The sequence below is a fragment of the Eschrichtius robustus genome, chromosome 4 (assembly GCF_028021215.1).
Source record: "Eschrichtius robustus isolate mEscRob2 chromosome 4, mEscRob2.pri, whole genome shotgun sequence".
NCBI lineage: Eukaryota > Metazoa > Chordata > Mammalia > Artiodactyla > Eschrichtiidae > Eschrichtius > Eschrichtius robustus.
This window is the reverse complement of record NC_090827.1, coordinates 15,791,249-15,813,661: the sequence shown is the minus strand read 5'-3', so window position 1 is coordinate 15,813,661 and position 22,413 is coordinate 15,791,249. Positions and strand designations below refer to the sequence as shown.

General features: G+C 39.6%; 1 protein-coding gene across 4 annotated transcripts in view; it reads right to left on the bottom strand.

The window, feature by feature from the left end:
- BMPR1B (bone morphogenetic protein receptor type 1B) overlaps positions 1-22,413 on the bottom strand; it is a 430,873-nt gene that overhangs the window by 5,932 nt on the left and 402,528 nt on the right. For all 4 annotated transcript variants that reach the window (XR_011073892.1, XM_068542462.1, XM_068542464.1 and 1 more), the window contains 3 exons: positions 18,762-18,954; positions 17,668-17,965; positions 2,617-2,792 (listed from right to left, as the gene is read on the bottom strand). Coding sequence is in view for 3 of the 4 variants with exons in the window: in XM_068542462.1 (XP_068398563.1) it covers positions 2,617-2,792; positions 17,668-17,965; positions 18,762-18,954 (667 nt within the window). In the remaining variant the exon portion in view is untranslated. The remainder of the gene's footprint in view (positions 1-2,616; positions 2,793-17,667; positions 17,966-18,761; positions 18,955-22,413) is intronic.

Below are 22,413 nucleotides of genomic sequence, written 5' to 3'. Positions count from 1 at the left end.
GAAGATAATACGCTACGTCATTAAATTCACTGAGGGTTTACGCTAAAAAAAATCTGGAGCCTGTATTATGTCCTTTCTTGTAAACTCAAACCCATTTATAATCATAAAGGACCAGAAGGTTCAAAAATTTTTTCAGACCATTCCAACTCACCATTTATTCTGTCCCCTGCTGAGATCACAGAGCATAATTATATGTATTATCTATGTTACTATTTCCTTCCACTGTGTGTCATCTGTATATAAGATCGTGAAAGCACAAGGTCTAATGGATAGGAGATGCTCACTTCATTCCCGTTCTTCCTCCCTTTCTAATTCTCAAGACAATGGCGAAGGAAACATCTTGAGAGCAAGGATGATGATCTAATTTATCTCAAATTTCCCTCAGTGCCTAATGTTGGTGCCATTATCTGGATGGACTAATGCATGGATGGTGGGGTAGGTGCATATATGAAAACAGATATAGAGCCAACCACATAAAATTATCAACTAATCTAAGTCCGTCTTTGAACTCTAGGCCTTACTCCTTTCTCCTTATCATGCAATTAAGTTATCAAAATTTTCCATGTCTGCTGCCTTTGTGTTTGAAACTTCAAAACTTTCTTTTGCTTCCAAAGTTGGAAAGGCCTACAGCTGGAGGTGTCTACTTCACCCAAAAGTACCCGGACTAGAAAGATGAGCCCCCAGACTTGCAATATCTTCATAAAGGAAAGTGTTAGAGAATAGAATTTGTGTGCTTTGCCTCCCTGGAAGAGAAAAGAAACTCATTTATTGTGAGTCTACTATCTACCAGGCATGGAGGTAGGCATGTTATATAATTTATCTTATTAAATTCTCACAAACACATTTATGAGATAGCATTATTATACACACTCTACAGATGAGGAAAGTTGGCTTCGAAGTATTAAGTAACTTGCCGAAGGCCATACAGTTGGTATGAGGTAGAGCTGAGAATCTCTGACAAATATGCATCAATCTCATACAGAGATAAGGTAACATTTTAGTACTTCTTGAACCTCCACAGGCAAAGACAGCCCTAGCAAAGCAATTAATATCCTGCTGTTTACATAAGGCTGGCTTTTTTTTTTAAGCAGAGAATCATTTCTCCTTTATTCCGGTCCTCCTCAGGTTTTCAAATACAGGCTTCCTGTAGCCCTATTCGCTTTAGATGTTTAGGAAAACGTAATTAGAAAAGTAATCTTGTACTTTACTACCCCTTTAACTTCTATAAACCTATCTTAATAAAATAAGTGTAGGCATATTATTCAAAAATAGGCTCATTTATTCTTAATAAAGCATGAGATCATAATTATGATGGGAGATTTATAGAATATCTGGTTAGGAAAATTTTCCTACATACATTAACTTTCCTTTTGGACTAAAGACTTCTCTTACTTTAGAGGGAATGTGTTCTATTTTAAAGTGTGCGTAAGAGGCACAGAATTCCCAGAGTGATTAGGAGGCACGACATCATTGAAGATGATCTTCCTACAAAAGTGTGAATGCCTGTTGATTTACTGTTTCTCCTTCATATTTAAGTATTAATCTAAATATAAGTTAAGTCTCTACCAACCAAAATGAAAATTTAAAATAATAGCTAACATGTACTGAGTGCTAGTTATACACCAGGCAGTTTTAATTCTTTCTACAATCATTGAAACCTCACAACCATCTGAGGTAGATACAATAATTCACCTCTTTCTGACAACAAAAAAACTGAGACAAAAAAAAATTTAGTAACCTGTCAAAGGTTCACAAATCATAAATGGCAGGTCCAAGAAAAAGAATCCCCCTACTAGTTAAGCGCATGCTGCACTTTCACACCCTTGGACAAGCTCGAGTTTTTGAGAACGTGAGGAAGTAGCCATCAGGAGGCAAGGCAGGAGGGTCAAGGTTTCTGAACAAGCACAACCACGAGGAGAGGCGTAAACAGGGCACTGGATACTGAAGAGCCTGCAGCTCAGCTCCTCACCTACTCAAGAACAATTATGCAGCAGTACGCAAAATACTCCAAGCAACATATTACCTCTGAATATTTAAGAATGTCTTCTTATTCTTACTAGGGAATCCATACGTTTGTAGAAAACTTATCATGAACAATAATGATGTTCTTATGCTTTAACTTCCTTTTGATACAAACTGATGTTTTCAAACTGCTTTATGAGGAAGTATTACAGAAAGTCAAGAAGTAGAGGCGTTCCACAATGGGTGCCCCGCCCTACATTTCTGTGTCTCCCTTCATCTGTGCACAGGAAGCCACAGGGAAAGCATCGCTGATGTTGGGGGTGGAGCCAGGAGGTTGGTAGGAAGAAGCTGGAAGGGGCAGGAGAGGGGGTCTGACTTGGAGCAACTGCTGGAGGGCACATATGGGAGAAGGGGGTGATCTCTGAAAAGGCAAGAGGACGCTCCGGAAGAGACTCAGCAGCAGCAGGTGAAGGGAAGGAGGCGGTCAGAGGAAATTCTAAGAGGTTAAATATCGTCTCCTGGGAGGACTGTGACGGCATCAACAGAAATAAAGGGGAAAATCAAATCAAACCCGATTCTGTAAACAAGATAACTCTGACTTCTGATCAGAAAGAAAGGATCTGTAGTAGCTCCAACAGCATCGCTGTCACTTACCTCCTGATACACATCTCCTAGCAACCTCCCAAAGGATGAGTCCAAAACTGTACATGTCCGCCATGATGTAAGACTGAAAGTGATTTCTATTCAAGCTCTCGTCCAACACTTCTGGAGGCATATAGCGTTTGGTGCCAACTCGAGTGTTGGGCGGTATGTCAACTTCGTTCGTATCACTAAGGAAAAAGTAAAGCAAGGCACTTATCAGCACTGAAGAGGACCAACAAATGACAAGTCAAGGTGAGTCCTGACCCAGGGCTTTAGTGAAAGGTGGGAAAGGATATCCTTTCAGGGTTCCTCAAAAAATATTTCTTGCCAAAAGTTAAGTATTCACAGGTAAAAACCCAACGTAGATGACATTCAATCAGAATGAAGCTGCCGTATTCAGGATAGCGTTGCCACTAGATCAAATGTAAGCTCTAAATTATTGCTAAATATCTAAAAAATACCATCCTTCCCTTCATATTTTGGTAGCTTTGCTCTTAAAATTGGCAGGTGCACATGCCAATTTGGTTTGAGACAGTATTTCTTAAGCCAAGTGTTGGGAGGCTTTTATAGCTACAGACAAGTAAAAAGGGACGGGAGGAGAGGACCAACAAAGATTTGCACATGTTTTATTTTGAGAAGCAGAGACCTATAAAACAGCTTTCTACGATCACTATTATTTCATAAACCGAATAACATGTATTTTTAATAACAAAAGGAAATAATTGAATGTAATATCTTTAGCGTTAGGAAAATTTTACAACATGATCCATTCATTATTATTCCCCATAGATGGGGAAGAAATTCCTGATGGAAGGACACCAATCTAGAGGCTGGCACATGGGAACCATGGCTTCGGTGCAGTGAGGTGGAGCCGGAACTATGAACCCATGTTGCAAAGCTGCTGAACCATGATTACTCGAGAGGAGGCTGACCATTAAATGAGAGGATACGTGTAACGTCACTGCCAGGGCAGCACCGAGCACACATCACAAGTTTAACAAGCCCCACAGCTCAACAGAAACTACTGGAACTGAGGAGCAATGAGCCCCCATTTAGACGGATGAAGAAACTCTGAGACAGAAAAGGTATTGTACAAAAACTCATGATTAAACTGAAGTTTGTGGAAAATCTTGGATAAACATTTCTCTCTCCTGATTCCCAACAAAGGGTTTTTCTTTTTCTTTTCATCACACTCCACTGACTCTCAAGCATTTATATGTTCTTTTTCCTCAACGTGGAAAACAGTTGCATATGTCAGATATCACATTTATCATGCTGTGTCACAGACAACCGCAAACTTAGCAAAACACTAGCGGCTTTTGGGAAAAAACCTCTGGGCCTGATCTTATCGCCTCAATCTCTGTCTTCTAAAACCCTGTATATCTCAACACTGTTTACATTTACTAACACTTATAAATATAAAGCTTCATTCTTACGACCGTTTAAAATTCACTTCCAGCTAAAATCCTTAAGCTAAAACTACGTGTGACACAGTGACACAGACGTGTCACTAGGATACTCATTAGGCCCCTTGGGATCTTCTAAAAGCAACAACTCTGAAGGAGCCTCTTTTCCTAAAATAAAAGTTAAAGTGGAAATTTTTTAAAATGAATAAAAACTAACGAGCTGGTACTCCTTACCATCTGTAAACATAGGTCTTAGTGCTCTGGGCTCTTTTCTAAGACTAGAAAGAGTTTAAAACGTGAATCATAGTATTTACCAGCAGGATACAATAGAAAAATGTCACCTGTGTACCTAAATAGTACATAGTAAGGAAGGAACGTTGAGCAGAGAAGAGGCTTAATGATAGCCATTAGATTTAAAAGATGCCACAAAGGCGCCACCTTCAATTATAAAGCAATTTCTCTCCTCTTCTACCCACTGACACCTCTCATGTGAACACACAGTGGATATTTCATTAATATGTTATATGTGTGTGTTATAATTTATAATTTTGAATCATCAGAGAAAGACAGTGCTGGGATTGGATAGAGGATTCTGGGTTCTATGCAGAAAAACGAACATGGGGGTTTGCAGATGGAAAGAAGATGGTATGGGGCCTAAATTACCTTCCAGAACATGTCCTGGGAAAGGAAACGAAGAACAGTCTTAGCATGGGCCCCACAGGAGTGCATTTAAGCCAAAGACATACTCTGACCACAGGTGATAAAGATTTTAGGCAATACCATTCCATTCTTACACTTAGCTCCTTAATGTTTTATTTGGATTCGGGAGGTCAGGAAGGGCTGATGGAATTCGTGACGTGGAGACATCTATTGGAAAACTAAGAGGTAATTGGTATTCGATGATAACGGAATTAAGATTTGTGATGGCCAGACTATACATAGTTCTCTAAACTCCCATTCCTTCAAACACTGAAAAAACATATAGTCAAGGATGTTGCCTGCCCATCAAATGCCCCAAAACCAGTTCCTTACACAGGCCACGTGTGCTCGGCACTGCTGTGCCGCCTCAACCTTCCTCTCCCCACCCACCCACTAGCATCTGAATAAACATCTCCCCTGGGAGCATCTGAGTAAATCTCTTCCCCTAGAAGAATCTGAATAAATATTCTCCCTTGTAGTATCTCAATAAATATCCATCTTCCACCCTAAGACAGCAAACTCCTCTGAGCTCTGAATAACTGTCATAATCATTTGTTATGTCCCTAAAGAGCACAGCCCCCTTCGTCTCCATTCACAGTGTGCCTTGCCCATGGCTGATAAAGAATATACTTTAAATGAAAGAAGGAAAAGGCCTGTTTATAAGTAAACTTTGCTGTGGGTGATTTAAAGAGAAATGTAAAAATCTCTGTAGACTATAAAATGAGACTTTACAGATATATAAGGAAGATAAATTGAATTTTGTTACGCAAATTAATTTTGTAACAGGTGACTATTAACCCAATGGCACATGCCTTTAGCACTATATTTAAAGAACAAACATACTAATTATAAGTAATTCCCATATGACATTACAAAGTATCAGATCCTCCAAGACACACAGCTCTGTCCCTTCTTCCCTCGGGAGGCTTTCTCTACTTGAAAGTAATTATACTGCATTTCTCTCCCAGGTCTTCAGTCACATCATCTTACCCGTCCTCAAATAAGGGCAGAGAAAAATGGAACTTGTATTAATCTTCAAGACCAAAAAGAGAAATTAAAGTGATTTAACACTCGGGCAGCAAGAGTAAAAGAAGAAAAAGAGACGGGAAGTAGAGTCAGACAGTGCGGAGCTTTAAGGCTAGGTACGGAGTCACTGAAGGAGAGGGCCAAGCAGAAGGAAGGAAGAAGAAAAGGCCAGGTTGCCTTCAGCTTCCTTGCCTTCCTTTTCCATGGAGGCCGGGAGGGCACTGGTCCACCAGAGACCTCCCAGCTCCACGTGATATCAAACAGCGAGAGCTCTCCCAGACATCTCCATCTCAGTGCTAAGACCCAGCTCCACTCAACGACAACAGCAAGCTACAGTGCTGGACACCCTATGCCAAACATCTAGCAAGACAGGAACACAAACCCACCCATTAGCAGACAGGCTGCCTAAAATCATAATAAGGTCACAGACACACAAAACACACCACCGGACGCGGTCCTGCCCACCAGAAAGACAAGATCCAGCCTCACCCACCAGAACACAGGCACTACTCCCCTCCACCAGGAAGCCTACATAACCCACCGAACCAACCTTAGCCACTGGGGGCACACACCAAAAACAACGGGAACTATGAACCTGAAGCCTGTGAAAAGGAGACCCCAAACACAGTAAGTTAAGCAAAATGAGAAGACAGAGAAACACACAGCAGATGAAGGAGCAAGGTAAAAACCTACCAGACCTAACAAATGAAGAGGAAATAGGCAGTCTATCTGAAAAAGAATTCAGAGTAATGATAGTAAAGATGATCCAAAATCGTGGAAACACAGTGGAGAAAATACAAGAAGCATTTAACAAGGACCTAGAAGAACTGAAGAGCAAACAAACAATGATGAATGACACAATAAATGGAATTAAAAATTCTCTAGAAGGAATCAATAGCAGAATAACTGAGGCAGAAGAACAGATAAGTGACCTGGAAGATAAAATACTGGAAATAACTACTGCAAAGCAGAATAAAGAAAAAAGAATGAAAAGAATTGAGGACAGTCTCAGAGACCTCTGAGACAACATTAAATGCACCAACATTCGAATTATAGGGGTCCCAGAGGAAGAGAAAAAGAAAGGGAGTGAGAAAATATTTGACGAGATTAGAGTTGAAAACTTCCCTAATATGGGAAAGGAAATAGTTAATCAAGTCCAGGAAGCGCAGAGAGTCCCATACAGGATAAATCCAAGGAGAAACATGCCAAGACACATATTAATCAAACTATCAAAAATTAAATACAAAGAAAAAATATTAAAAGCCACAAGGGGAAAAACAACAAATAACATACAAGGGAATCCCCATAAGGTTAAAAGCTGATCTTTCAGCAGAAACTCTACAAGCCAGAAGGGAGTGCCAGGACATATTTAAAGTGATGAAAGGGAAAAACCTACAACCAAGATTACCCTACCCAGCAAGGATTTCATTCAGACTCGATGGAGAAATTAAACCTTTACAGACAAGCAAAAGCTAAGAGAATTCAGCACCACCAAACCGGCTTTACAACAAATGCTAAAGGAACTTCTCTAGGGAGGAAACACAAGAGAAGGAAAAGACCTACAATAAGAAACCCAAAACAATTAAGAATATGGTAATAGGAACATACATATCAATAATTACCTTACTTGTAAATGGATTAAATGCTCCAGCCAAAAGACATAGACTGGCTGAATGGATACAAAACAAGACCCGCATATATGCTGCCTACAAGAGACCCACTTCAGACCTAGGGACACATACAGACTGTAAGTGAGGGGATGGAAAAAGATACTCCATGTAAACGGAAATCAAAAGAAAGCTGAAGTAGCAATACTCCTATCACACAAAACAGACTTTAAAACAAAGACTATTACAAGAGACAAAGAAGGACACTACATAAGGATCAAGGGATCAATCCAAGAAGAAGATATAAAAATTGTAAATATTTATGCACCCAACATAGGAGCACCTTAATACATAAGGCAAATGCTAACAGCCATAAAAGGGGAAATTGACAGTAACACAATCATAGTAGGGGACTTTAACACCCCACTTTCAGCAATGGACGGATCATCCAAACTGAAAATAAATAAGGAAACACAAGCTTTAAATGACACATTAAGCAAGATGGACTTAATTTATATTTATAGGACATTCCATCCAAAAACAACAGAATACACTTTCTTCTCAAGCGCTCATGGAACATTCTCCAGGATAGATCATATCTTGGGTCACAAATCAAGCCTTGGTAAGTTTAAGAAAATTGAAATCGTATCAAGTATCTTTTCCGACCACAACGCTATGAGATGCGATATATCAATTACGGGAAAAAAAATCTGTAAAAAATACAAACACATGGAGACTAAACAAAACACTACTTAATAACCAAGAGATCACTGAAGAAATCAAAGAGGAAATCAAAAAATACCTAGAAACAAATGACAATGAAAACACGATGACCCAAAACCCATGGGATGCAGCAAAAGCAGTTCTAAGAGGGAAGTTTATAGCAATACAATCCTACCTCAAGAAACAAGAAACATCTCAAATAAACAACCTAACCTTACACCTAAAGCCATTAGAGAAAGAACAACAAAAAACCCCCAAAGTTAGCAGAAGGAAAGGATTCATAAAGATCAGATCAGAAATAAATGAAAAAGAAATGAAGGAAACGATAGCAAAGATCAACAGAACAAAAAGCTGGTTCTTTGAGAAGATAAACAAGATTGATAAGCCATTAGCCAGACTCATCAAGGAAAAAAGGGAGAAGACTCAAATCAATAGAATTAGAAATGAAAAAGGAGAAGTAACAACTGACACTGTAGAAATACAAAGGATCATGAGAGATTACTACAAGCAACTATATGCCAATAAAATGGACAACCTGTAAGAAATGGACAAATTCTTACGAAAGCACAACCTTCCAAGACTGAACCAGGAAGAAATAGAAAATATAAAACAGACCAACCACAAGAAATGAAATTGAGACTGTGATTAAAAATCTTCCAACAAACAAAAGCCCAGGACCAGATGGCTTCACAGTCAAATTCTATCAAACATTTAGAGAAGCGTTAACACCTATCCTTCTCAAACTCTTCAAAAATATAGCAGAGGGAGGAACACTTCCAAACTCCTTCCACAAGGCCACCATCACCCTGATAGCAAAACCAAAGATGTCACAAAAAAGAAAACTACAGGCCAATATCACTGATGAACACAGATGCAAAAATCCTCAACAAAATACTAGCAAACAGAATCCAACAGCACATTAAAAGGACCATACACCATGATCAAGTGGGGTTTCTCCCAGGAATGCAAGGATTCTTCAATATACGCAAATCAATCAATGTGATACACCATATTAACAAATTGAAGGAGAAAAACCATATGATCATCTCAATAGATGCAGAAAAAGCTTCTGACAAAATTCAACACCCATTTATGATAAAAACTCTCCAGAAAGTGAGCACAGAGGGAACCTACCTCAACATAATAAAGGCCATATATGACAAACCCACTGCAAACATCATTCTCAATGGTGAAAAACTGAAAGCATTTCCTCTAAGATCAGGAACAAGACAAGGTTGCCCACTCTCACCACTATTATTCAACGTAGTTTTGGAAGTCTTAGCCACAGCAATCAGAGAAGAAAAAGAAACAAAAGGAATCTAAATCAGAAAAGAGTAAGTAAAGCTGTCACTGTTTGCAGATGACATGATACTATACATAGAGAATCCTAAAGAAGCTACCAGAAAACTACTAGAGCTAATCAATGAATTTGGTTATGTAGCAGGATACATAATTAATGCACAGAAATATCTTGCATTCCTATACACTAATGATGAAAAATGAAAGAGAAATTAAGGAAACACTCCCATTTACCATTGCAACAAAAAGAATAAAATACCTAGGAATAAACCTACCTAAGGAGACAAAATATCTGTATGCAGAGAACTGTAAGACACTGATGAAAGAAAGTAAAGATGATACAAACAAATGGAGAGATATACCATGTTCTTGGATTGGAAAAATCAATGTTATGAAATAGACTATACTACCCAAAGCAATCTACAGATTCAGTGCAATGTGTATCAAACTACCAATGGCATTTTTCACAGAACTAGAACAAAAAATTTCACAATTTGTATGGAAACACAAAAGACCCTGAATAGCCAAAGCAATCTTGAGAAAGAAAAACAGAGCTGGAGGAATCAGGCTCCCTGACTTCAGACTATACTACAAGCCTACGGCAATCAAGAGAGTATGGCACTGGCACTAAAAGAGAAATATAGATCGAAGGAACAGGACAGAAAGCCCAGAGATAAACCCATGCACATATGGTCACCTTATTTTTGATAAAGGAGGCAAGAATATATAATGCAGAAAAGAAAGCCTCTTCAATAAATGGTGCTGGGAAAACTGGACAGCTACATGTAAAAGAATGAAATTAGAACACTCCCTAACACCATACACAAAAATAAACTCAAAATGGATTAAAGACCTAAATGTAAGGCCAGACACTATAAAACTCTTAGAGGAAAACATAGGCAAAACACTCTCTGACATAAATCACAGCAAGATCCTTTTTGACCCACCTCCTAGAGAAATGGAAATAAAACCAAAAATGAACAAATGGGACCTAATGAAACTTAAAAGCTTTTGCACAGCAAAGGAAACCATAAACAAGACAAAAAGACAACCCTCAGAATGTGAGAAAATATTTGCAAATGAAGCAGCTGACAAAGGATTAATCTCCAAAATTTCACAAGCAGCTCATGCAGCTCAATAGCAAAAAAACAAACAACCCAATCCAAGTACGGGCAGAAGACCTAAATAGACACTTCTCCAAAGAAGATACACAGATTGCCAACAAACACATGAAAGAATGCTCAACATCACAAATCATTAGAGAAATGCAAATCAAAACTACAATGAGGTATCACCTCACACCAGTCAGAATGGCCATCATCAAAAAATCTACAAACAGTAAATGCTGAAGAGGGTGCGGAGAAAAGGAAACCCTCTTGCACTGTTGTTGGGAATGTAAATTGATACAGCCACTATGGAGAACAGTATGGAGGTTCCTTAAAAAACTACAAATAGAACTACCATATGACCCAGCAATCCCACTACGGGGCATATACCCTGAGAAAACCATAATCAAAAAGAGTCATGTACCACAAACCACAATGTTCAGTGCAGCACTATTTACAATAGCCAGGAGGACATGGAAGCAACCTAAGTGTCTATCGACAGATGAATGGATAAAGAAGATGTGGCACATTCATACAATGGAATATTACTCAGTGATAAAAAGAAACGAAATTGAGTTACTTGTAGTGAGGTGGATGGACCTAGAGTCTGTCATACAGAGTGAAGTAAGTCAGAAAGAGGAAAACAAATATTGCATGCTAACACATATATATGGAATCAAAAAAAAAATGGTTCTGATGAACTAGGGGCAGGACAGGAATAAAGACTCAGACATAGAGAATGGACTTGAGGACATGGGGAGGGGGAAGGGTAAGCTGGGACAAAGTGAGAGAGTGGCATGGACATATATACACTACTCAATGTAAAACAGATAGCTAGTGGAAGCAGCCGCATAGCACAGGGAGATCAGCTCGGTGCTTTGTGACCACCTAGAGGGGTGGGATAGGGAGGGTGGGAGGGAGACGCAAGAGGGAGAAGATATGGGGATGTATGTATATGTATAGCTGATTCACTTTGTTATACAGCAGAAACTAACACACCACTGTAAAGCAATTATACTCCAATAAAGATGTAAATAAATAAATAAATGAGTAAATAGAGGGAAGGAAGGAAAGGAGGGAGGGAGGGAGGGAGGGAGGGAGGAAGGGAGGAAGGAAGGAAGGAAGGAAGGAAGGAAGGAAGGAAGGAAGCAAGGAAGGAAGGAAGGAAGGAAAGAAGGAAAGAAGGAAAGAAGTAAGGGTAACTTGGGAGGTTGGGGGTAATGGGCAAGCCAGCTGGAGAGAAGAGGGGTTCTCTCCCAGGCCCAGGGTTATGACAAGATACTAAGGTCCTGTAGGAAAAAAAAAAAGGGAAAAATATTCTGGTAGTGTGAATTTTAATAACTAAATTTCATGCACTACACTAGAACACACCCCAGTAAAGATGTGTTCAGTCTTGAGCTGACAGTGTTTGGGGAAGAAAAGAAATCAGCAGCTACATCACATAGAAAAGGTACAACATGTATCAGAGGTGCACGGCTGCCGTGACAAAGAGGGAAACAAGCTCCTTAGGATCCACAGATGTGCTGTGAATGACACTGAGTTCCCTGCTGCACTAGGGAGGAATAGGGACAATAAAGCCTAATTTTATTTGAATCTCAAAACGTAGGGTGCCCTCAGCTGGGGTTCCATGAAGAGGCATGACAACCAAGTTCCTATTTCTGACCAACGTCACTTGACTGACAGTGGCAGGATAAAAAAAATGCCAGCATGGTGAAGGAAGAGGTCCACACTGATGACAAAGGGCCCCCTACGTGGACGCACACTTTGAATGGCTCCTCTCACCTGGGGCCACCAAGTAAGTGAGAGATCTTAAGGCAACGGCTCCAACGGGGAAGGAAAGCAAAGATGCTTTGATACTTTGTGTGTGTGTGTGTGTGTGTGTGTGTGTGTGTGTGTGTGAGAGAGAGAGAGAGAGAGAGAAAAGAAAAAGATACAAAACTAAGATTTTCCTCTTCTCTTCTGAAGGTGCAAGGGAGGGGCATACTAAGGAGAAGACAGTAGAAGAAATGCACGCTACTGGAGATGTCACTTTGTCACTGACACTGTTTAGAACTTTGCACATGGCGATAACGTTAATTGGTTTTATCGTCTAAAAGTTACTGTTCGTACCCAGGCGGCTGCCTGCAGTGTCCCCCCCTCGGTCCAGCACTGGTGTCTACAGCGGCGTCTGCATGCACTGCAGGCATTAGCGTAAGTGAGGGAAAGAATCAAAGAGCTCCCGTGGGTGCAGAAGGCTTGAAGTGGGGCCTCCCACCAGGATCCTGAGGGGACCGGAGAAGGAATCTGAGCACCCGTACAATCCGGTGGAACAGGGTGTGCCCTACACTCTTGGCTATCACGTGCGGGAAGAAGGGCAGGAAGAAGATTATTATTTTGGTGGCAGGAAATAAAGGGGACATTTAAAAATATAGTATCTATCTTAACCTTACTTTATATTAAATATTTTTAGGTTAATTAAGCTTCTAATTATAAATCCATAGCAGGAATTCTTGCAAGAAGTGTTACGTAGAGGAAAAAGCCACAGCACGTGTCAGCACGCTGCACACTCCCAGCGCCCCATCAACTGAAGGGGGAGTTTCATGGAGTCACAGGCAGAGCCCCACTGTGGCCAGAGGCCGGCTCGGGAATCGAGCTGTCAGCTCCAGCGAGGTGGCTCTACCTCACTGAGCCTCTGGGCACCTGTGGGTGGTCTTCTGCTGGACGTTGTCGATCCCGTACACAGAGGAGAAAGGGAGAGAGGGAGAAGGGAGATAAAAAGGTAGTCGAGAAAGAGGAGAAGCAAACATCATACACCTTTAATAATATAAAAAGCTTTTTAAAAAATATGAACTAAAAAAAAAAAAAATATGAACTGAACTTTAAAGAACAATGAAAAAAGGGCAGGAGGCAGAAGACGTGAAGGAGGCCATTGGTTTGCTTGTGGCTCACAACTGATGTTTGAAATTAACTACACATGAAACATACCAGAGAATACTGAATTATCTCTTAGAGAGACTAAGATGATGAACTCCCAGAACATGAAATATTCTCACGAGCCTTCAGAAGAAGGGGCTGTGCACATCCTTTGTGTTTCCTGAAGTATCCTGCAAACAGTCATGGAACTGATTTGCTGAACTGAGCTCCGCCCGGTCAGATGTTAACCAGGGAGGAGAGTTTTCTACAGCAATTTGCAACAGAACTCATTACTCCTATGATTAAATCTTGAGAAATCCCGGGGTTTCGTAGAAACAGAACCTTGACATAAAAAACTCTTCAACAGAAGATAGATAAGGCGGCAGAAACCCTGACTGGGAGTGCAGACTCTGCCGCTACTGCCTGGTCTATGACTTTGGCCAGTGATTTGACCATGTCACTTTTTTAAAAAACCACGAAGTATACAAACCAGAAGCAGTGGTAAAAATAATGACATTGGAAGACTGAGGACATTCAGTACCCTCTTGTCCACTGCACTTGGACAATTCGATAATCACCAATTGGGAGATGTGTGTTACAGCCCTGTCTTCATTGTAGGTTTTCTATTTAAAATTTAGTATCTGAGAGGCCCTAAGCCAGGATTTATTTCCCCCCCTAAGAAAATATATCATTCTGTCACTGAAGTACCAGAGGGGTTGCTTGAGCCTCCAGAGGGAAAAGTGAAAAGCTCTGTAAGTTCCTTCAAGGGATTTCCCACGTCACTGTTTTCTCCTCCCAAGAGAGATCTGGGGTAACGGTAATGTGTGCCACGGCATCACCGGGATTAAACCTCTGTGGGCAGGAAATGCATCAGCACTTACATCATTTGCAAGAGCATGCATGAAGAAACCAATACAGCACAAAAAACAATTAACTGAGCAGGAAACTTCTAATGCACAGTCTGCTTTCTCTGTGGCTCTCAACTTCCCTGGGAACCTCCCAGAAACGATTTAAAAGCCTGAGAGAACACTTACCACACAGAGACCAGGGTAATGATTAAGTTCTCACAGGAGGTTCACATATGAAGTCTGAGAACTCAACACTGGGTTGGCTTTGACCCCACTTAAAATAAAATGCCGTAAATACCTGTGTGAGCACATGCACCACATACCCCAAAACAGGAAAGTCGGGAAAAGAGTGAAAACCAAAGAAACGTATATAGCAAGGTTTAAAAGTGAGGCTCAAAAAAGACCAAAGTTCTGTTGAAACATACAAAATAAAAACATGAAAAGGACCTCAAATTATCAAATGCAACCTCCATTTAACGTAGAGGAACCTGAGGCCCAGGATGGCAACTGGTCCCACAGCTGCTCTTCAGCCATATGAGGTCTGTGCACCCAACAGGTGCAGGTATACATCTGAGGCAGTATCCTCATAGCCTTCCTCTCCTGATGAGTTAGTCAACATACGCCAAATAAATCTCTGATTTATTTCTTAAAGCACTTCCTTCCACTTCCTAAATCAGGGTTTGCATGAAATTTGAGAGTTCATTTAGTTCATTCCTGTTAACGTTAAGCAGAACTAAGTTTCAGAAATATAACAGATACTCACTTTCCTTGTTTGTTTCTGGGTCTATAAAGAAGATGAGCCCTTAATTACTTTGACATTGCCAACACTGATTGATTCAAAACACTGCTGGAATACCTGTAATGGGTAACTCACTATGTCATGTCAAACGGGAAATACGTTAATGAATGTGTCATGGATTCTGCTCTCAAGATGCCCAAGGACCAGGAGGGCAAGACGAGGCATGTACTAAAATAGTTATCATATCAGGCAGACAAGGGCCAGCAAATGACTACAGGAGTAGAATAGATGATGTCATTATTCCTACCTGGGGGATGAGTAAAGTGACATAAAGGCAACTCTGAGACTGGATTACATTACATGGAGAAGCAAGGGCATTCCAAGCTAGATGCTGTTCAGTCAAAAGCAAGGCAGTAGCAAACATGGAGTATGTATGGAGAAAACACAAACAGGTTCAGTTTTGCAAAAGCAAGCATACAAATTGGAGAGTCTGTGCGCTATAAAACTAGAAAGGTAGATTTAATCCAGAGTGCGCAAGATCTCTGGAGCTACCAAAAAAATGCCTTTTCCCTTCATCCCATGGTCCATACGGAATCATTCATTTATCCTTTATACAAAATTCTGAAGCAACCCCTAAGTAATGGGCACCAAGGAAAGGCACAAGGCATGTTAATCTGAGAAAAACACGGTATCTACCTCCAAGGAACTTAGTCTCCACTGGGAATGACACATAAGCAGCCGATGATGACCATATAATAGTGTGAGAAATGTCATGATAGCATGCCAGGGTCACATAGAAGGGTATAAGAAAAGTCACTGAAAATCAGGCTTGTAAGGGAAGAAGAATAGGGGTCCCAAAGGAAGAAACTGAAGATAAGCAGTAGTTATTGAAACAGAAAAGGGGATGTTGGGTATTCAGAATAAGATAAAAGTATGTTAAAAACACTTGAAGGTGTGAGAAAGTATAAAGTGTTCAGAACAGAAACTACATTTTAACCCAAAGCCATAGGAAACTATGAAATTATGATGATGTCCAAAATTATGATTCAGGAAAATAAATGCGGCAGCAGCATGTAGAAAATAATTGGAAAGAGGAAATAACTACAAAATGTTTTACTCCGGAATCTAGAAAAATGGTAGGGAGGACCCAAACTGGCCCAGTTCCAGTGAGAATATCATGGACACAGAATTCATGCAATTGAGCAAATCACAAGCTTAGGGAACAAAGGAAATGCCAGGCGCCTCACATTTTAGAATGGATTGACCAAAACTGGGAACTAGGAAGGAAAAGCATCTTCAGCAGGAAATCGAGAAGTGGGAAAATATTCAAGAAACAGACAGAGAGCAGAACCCACAGAGAGAATGGAGGAGAACCTGGAATAAAGGTACGTCAGGAGCACAGGGGGAAGAAAGGTATGGGTACCGCGGGGAGTGGGAAGACAGGAGGAAAGGCTTCTGGTGACAAAACCAATGTTGTCCCTCAGTAAAGGAGCTTCGGGAGAAAACAGAGCAGAAGCCAAATTGTGAACTATCATGAAGTACTAGATTGTGAAAGTAGATGACTCTCTGGAACTCTTGAGAAATTTAACAAGGGAGGAAAGGAGAAAGGCTGGTAATTTGAGACGCATCATGGGAAATTTTTTTGGTAGAGGAGACTTGAAAAAGGTCAGAAAATATAATTCAGAAGAGAGAGAATTTAATCATCTTTATTGGCAGGCAATTCATATTTCTAACTTAAATCTACAGTCTGAAGCATTTCCTCCTGCTTTGCTTTTAAAGACTGAGAACTTCAATTTGCCATCCTCTAAATGGTGAAGACCTTCCTATATATAGTTGGCACCTATTATTTTTATCACTCCTCAGTCTTCAATTCTGGGTGAAAATACCAATCCATTGGTCCTTTCTCGTGAGTTTTATTCTTTGCCATGGCGTTTCCTTTGAGCCCTTCTCTATATTCTACAGAGTCTTTTGGGGAAAAAAAGCCATAAGAGGGTCCGACAGTTTAATAAAGGCTAAGCCTAAACTGACATTTTAAAAAGGTAGGTATATGATGATCCCTCTACTCTTGTGGTTTGCAAACTCATTTTGTTTTGTTTTCAAAGCAGAAGAACCATTTCTTCTAATTACATCATCTACAAGATCAAAGGAGCTGCTATGAATAGAGCGAAGGTAAGCAAAATAGGGCCTCAATGCCCCCCTCAACCATGGGGCATTCCTCCTCCCCATCCGGCAGAAGCTATTGTACAATAGTGCTGAATACTGGCAGTGTGTTGATTATTAGCTTTTACCATTTCTCATAGAATATCTATGCAAGTTATCTTTCTTATATCATATAAAAATCACCTTTATCACTATATAATCTGGAGCTCTTTCCTGAAACCTCTTCCTACTTACAAATGTTATGCAGAATTCTGACCACACAATCCCGGACATGAGCTACCTCTTTTCTAAATAGCCTCATGACAGCTCAAACCTATGTGAACACTGTCTTGAAGCCAGGTCACTGATGAGCTTAGAAACAGTAGGACTGACCCAAACACTGTTTATTTGTTGTAAAGAAAATGTTTCTTCTTCTTCCCTCCACAGAAGAGTCAAAATTAATGAAATTTCTCCTCCACTAAATATCCTAAAAGCCCTGAGCTACAAAACGTATCATCTATAAAAAGTGATAGAAAAGAACCATAAAAAGTATATTTGTTGTTCACATTTGATACTAACCTAATAAATTTAACAGCCAAGCCCAGATCGGCTATACAGCAAGTTCCATTTTTCTTCACCAGGATGTTCTTACTTTTCAGATCTCGATGGGCAATTGCTGGTTTGCCTTGAGTGCTAAAGATTTCAGTGTGTAAGTGACATAGGCCACTGACAGAAGAATAGGCTAACTTCAGCATCGATTTAGTATCTAGGGTGGTGGACTTCAGGTAATCATAGAGGGAACCATTTTCATGATAATCTGTGATTAGGTACAACTGGGTCCAGGACCCCGTCCCTTTGATATCTGCAGCAATGAACCCTAAAAGGAAAAAAGACAAAAAGGGTTGGAGCTATGTGTTTTCTGAATATTATCAGGATAATTATTTTTCTCAACTATCACTCTTCTTCATAGGTGTCTTTTGTTTGGCATTTCATTCAGTTTTCTGATTGTGCCTATGACAGTATTAAATCACTAATACCAATCAGAGGCCATCAAAACAGCAGGAGTGGAGAAACACTAAGAGTTTGTATCTGAAAACAGGATCCCTTTCTAATCAGCAGTTGATATGTAAATGATCTTGAAGTTAACAGTAAATAGTTCCCGGTATTAGAGTTACACATAAGACACTGTTTACAAATCAGGCACACGCTCCATGATTAGCTTACACTCTTTCTACTTGAATGATCCAGCTAGACCATTTCTAACTTGAGAAAATAAAAAGGAAATCAATTATCAATATAAACTCTGGATATAAATAAACCCTGCAGATAAAATTCCCATAACTTTTCACAGCACTTAGACAAAAATGTGCTCCTTCAAATCCCTAAGAAACCTTAAGAAATTCTGGTATTGCATTTGCATTTCCTGTCCCGGAAGAAAAAACTGTTTGAACGTGTTCCATTTCCAACCCACCGTTCATTCATAGAAATGCCTTAGTCATTCCTCCTGCGAGGTCTCCCATTAGAAGCGTATGACGTTCTTGGGCTCATGCCAAGAAGAAAATGTCTATATATTTCATAACAGGTTTACACAGATGAGTTAATATGCAGATGTTAACAGAAAAAGAGAGGAAAGCTAGGAAACCCTGAACATTGCTATACAGACTTTTACTCACCCAAAATGTTTTCATGCCTCATCAACACTGTCTGATATATTTCTGTCTCTCGGAACCAGCTGGCTTCCTCTGTGGTGAAGAACACTTTCACAGCTACCTTTTCGCCACGCCACTTTCCCATCCAAACTTCCCCATAGCGCCCTTTTCCAATCTGTTTCACCATCTGAATCTGCTTAGCTATAGTCCTCTGGACCTGTTAAATCCCAAAACACATTGTTAGTGTATTCACAGCACAACAGATTTGTTTCATCTTTTTTTTTTTTTCCTCCAGAGAAGAAACGCATGTAAAATATATTTAGCCAGTAGTTTTTCTTAACGTAGACAAGTTACTTGTATTTATTTATTAATTTATGCTGTCCTCTTTTAAATGTATTTGAAATTAAATGCGGATTTTGAGTGTTTGAAGTATTGCTTCCAAATTATTAAGTATTTTATTCTACCTATTCTTATTTTCACAGAGAAAAAACCTGAATGGGTTCACAGTAATTGGCAGAATAGAATACTTTTCACTTCTACCACTATAGTGGGATACTAGATACTCTGAAGGGAATCACGTCACTATATGCTTGGATAAAATACAACCAAACAAAAATGTAATGCCCTGTTGGGCACACATAGAAATAAAGGAAATCTCTGAGCAGGGAGGAATGGAGGGAGGGAGAAAAAGAGGAAGGACAGAGTTAAGACCAGAGCAGGGATAGATAAGCATTCAGCAGCATATTCAAAAGCCAGGTTTGCTGCCTGGGCAAAGAATAATACCAGCACTGAGATCTAGAATATGAACTTTGACCCCTTTAAAATTAGAGAAACTGAACCCTGGGCTTTAGCATTAAGCCGGAACCACTGAATGGTACCAAATTTGCCCTAGGTTGGTAGCACACCATCACCATGGCTCCCGGCAAAAGCAAATACAAATCCTCTCTTGAGGAAATCATTTGCAGAATACGTTTCACTCCACCACTATGGTGAGATACTAGATGCTCTAAAGGAGCTCTTGCCACCATACAACTTGATCGTGGATAAAATATAAGAAACAAAAAACCGTAACGCACTGTTGGGCTCACAAGGAAATAAAGGGAATCCCCAAGGTTGGGTTGGGGGGAGAAGGAGAGAAGGAAGAAAAGAAAATGGAGGGAGAGAAAGAAAGGAAAGAGAAAGAGAAGATCCCACAGAGTAAACACCTTAAAACAAAAGGAAACAGCCACTGCAAATGAGAGGCAGGAGAGACAACCCAAGCAGATTTAACCCCTTCAGATTACAGATACTGGAATTTTCAGATACAAAATGCCAAGAACGCTACATGAGATGTGTGAAGAGATAGTAGACAGAATGAAATACAAGGAAGCAGTAAGAAATTATTGAAAATTATACTTTGAGGTGGAAGAGTTGTCATAACAAAAAATGTAAAATGGAGACGTAAAACAGCCAATTAGAGCTGGGGAGAAAGTTAAGCTATGAGGGAGCTCTGAAGAATTATAGAGAGTGCAGCAGAGACAAAGAGAAGGAAAATATGAGAGTTAAACAGCATAAAGGTTATAAGTCTCTTTATACATGATCTTCATTCTATCTCTGCTTAAATGTTTTAAGAACTCCATGACTCAAGGGGTTAAGTATTGGTGACCATTTACATAATTTGGGAGACATATATAAAGAATCTAACATAGAACTCTCATAAGACCTACCTGGTCATAAAATTGGGATGTACTCTTCGCAGAGACATGCTTTGCATCAAGTAAACCCAAAGTGTTTCTTTCTGTATTTGTACTTTTAAGGGCCATGTAATTATACTGAGTCCACCTAGATAATCCAGAATAATCTCACTTCAAGGACGGCTGATGAGCAACCTTCATTCCCCTTTACCATGTAAAATTACAGATTCTAGGGATTAGTAGGACACGGACATTTTGGGGGGGGGGGGCTAGTATTCTGCCTACCACAGATGTCTATCAGCTGGGATGTGTTCTGTTTTTGCATAATGGATGATTTTATCAATTCAAGAGGTAATGCTATCCATTGCCAGAACCATTACCAGCACTAATATCAGACTGAAAGCTTTTGGGGACAAGGTAAAGTCCTTTTTTCTTTTCCTGTGAAAGAAGAATTAAAAAATAAAAGCATTGCTGACATGCCATTTAGCCAGTCAGCCTGAAGGAAATGAGGAATCAAGTACGTATGAAGAGCAGCCTTCCTCCCTGTAGGAGTCAATAAGGCTCTGTGAGGAAACCTTCAGCACATTTCCATTCCCAAATAAGGGAACAGAAGCGTCAAGCGCACTAAGCAGTTGAGAGCCAAATCCGTAAGTAGTTAAATTATTGACTTGAGGAGACTTCCTCCATTTATTAAAGAAATATTACTAATTTATAGGTGTTACAAAGCAGTACTTACGTAAATCTACAGAACATTTCCTAACATAAACAGCTCTATATCCACTTCTTTTCTAATGATAACATATATAATTAATTTAATGAAAGCATAGTTGGAATTGGCAATGCTCACAAGAATAGGAACAACTTACCTCAAAGATAAAAAGTCTCCCTAAATTATATTCAGAAATTTAAAATATACTTATATTTTGAGATTTATTATAACATCTATGGACCTGAAAATATAATTTGAAAAATGTTTTAACTACGTTATTTGAGTTTTTATTTAATTTAGTTAATGTTTGAGGTCTTTCTGTCCTTAAACTTTCCTTCTGTATTACATTCTTAGATATCAATTTTGAAAGTTAGATTGTATAAATAAAAAATAATCACTGTAATCGTGATTCCAAACAGAGAAGAATTATTTCATGCAAAATGGGTACAACTAGCTGTATAAGGATTATAAGGAGTTATCACTATTTCAGAAATGTCCTCTATCTAGTCATCAGCTATCTGATAGTGTCTAATGGTTAAGCCCCTGTACACGATGGACACTAAAAACCATGTAGTTTTAAGTAATGCTCTGTGCTCTCTACATGTCCCTGAATTAACAAAACACACACCCCTACACACAAATATACTGTTTAAAATGCTTTGTTTAGGGGCTTCCCTGGTGGCACAGTGGTTGAGAATCTGCCTGCTAACGCAGGGGACACGGGTTGGAGCCCTGGTCTGGGAGGATCCCACATGCCGCGGAGCAACTGGGCCCGTGAGCCACAACTACTGAGCCTGCGCGTCTGGAGCCTGTGCTCTGCAACAAGAGAGGCCGCGACAGTGAGAGGCCCGCGCACCGCGATGAAGAGTGGCCCCCGCTCGCCGCAACTAGAGAAAGCCCTCGCACAGAAACGAAGACCCAACACAGCCAAAAATAAATATAAATAAATAAATAAATAAATACTTTGCTTAGTAAGGTTGTGTTAATGATACATATTGGAAATATTTTTCACACAAGATTCCTCAACTAAGAGGTCTGATGTTCAGTTAGACAATTTACTTCCCCTTTTGTTCCTTTACAAGGTCAGATAAATAGGGTATAAATAAATAATAACAGTGTTACTATTTACTGAATGCATACTATGTATGTATTAAATGTGCCAGGCATGTTTATATGTATATTTATATATATATGTATATTTATTTATATGTATATGTATATTTATTTATATATATGTATATGTATGTGTATATGTATATATATGTATATGTATATTTGTATGTATGTATGTATA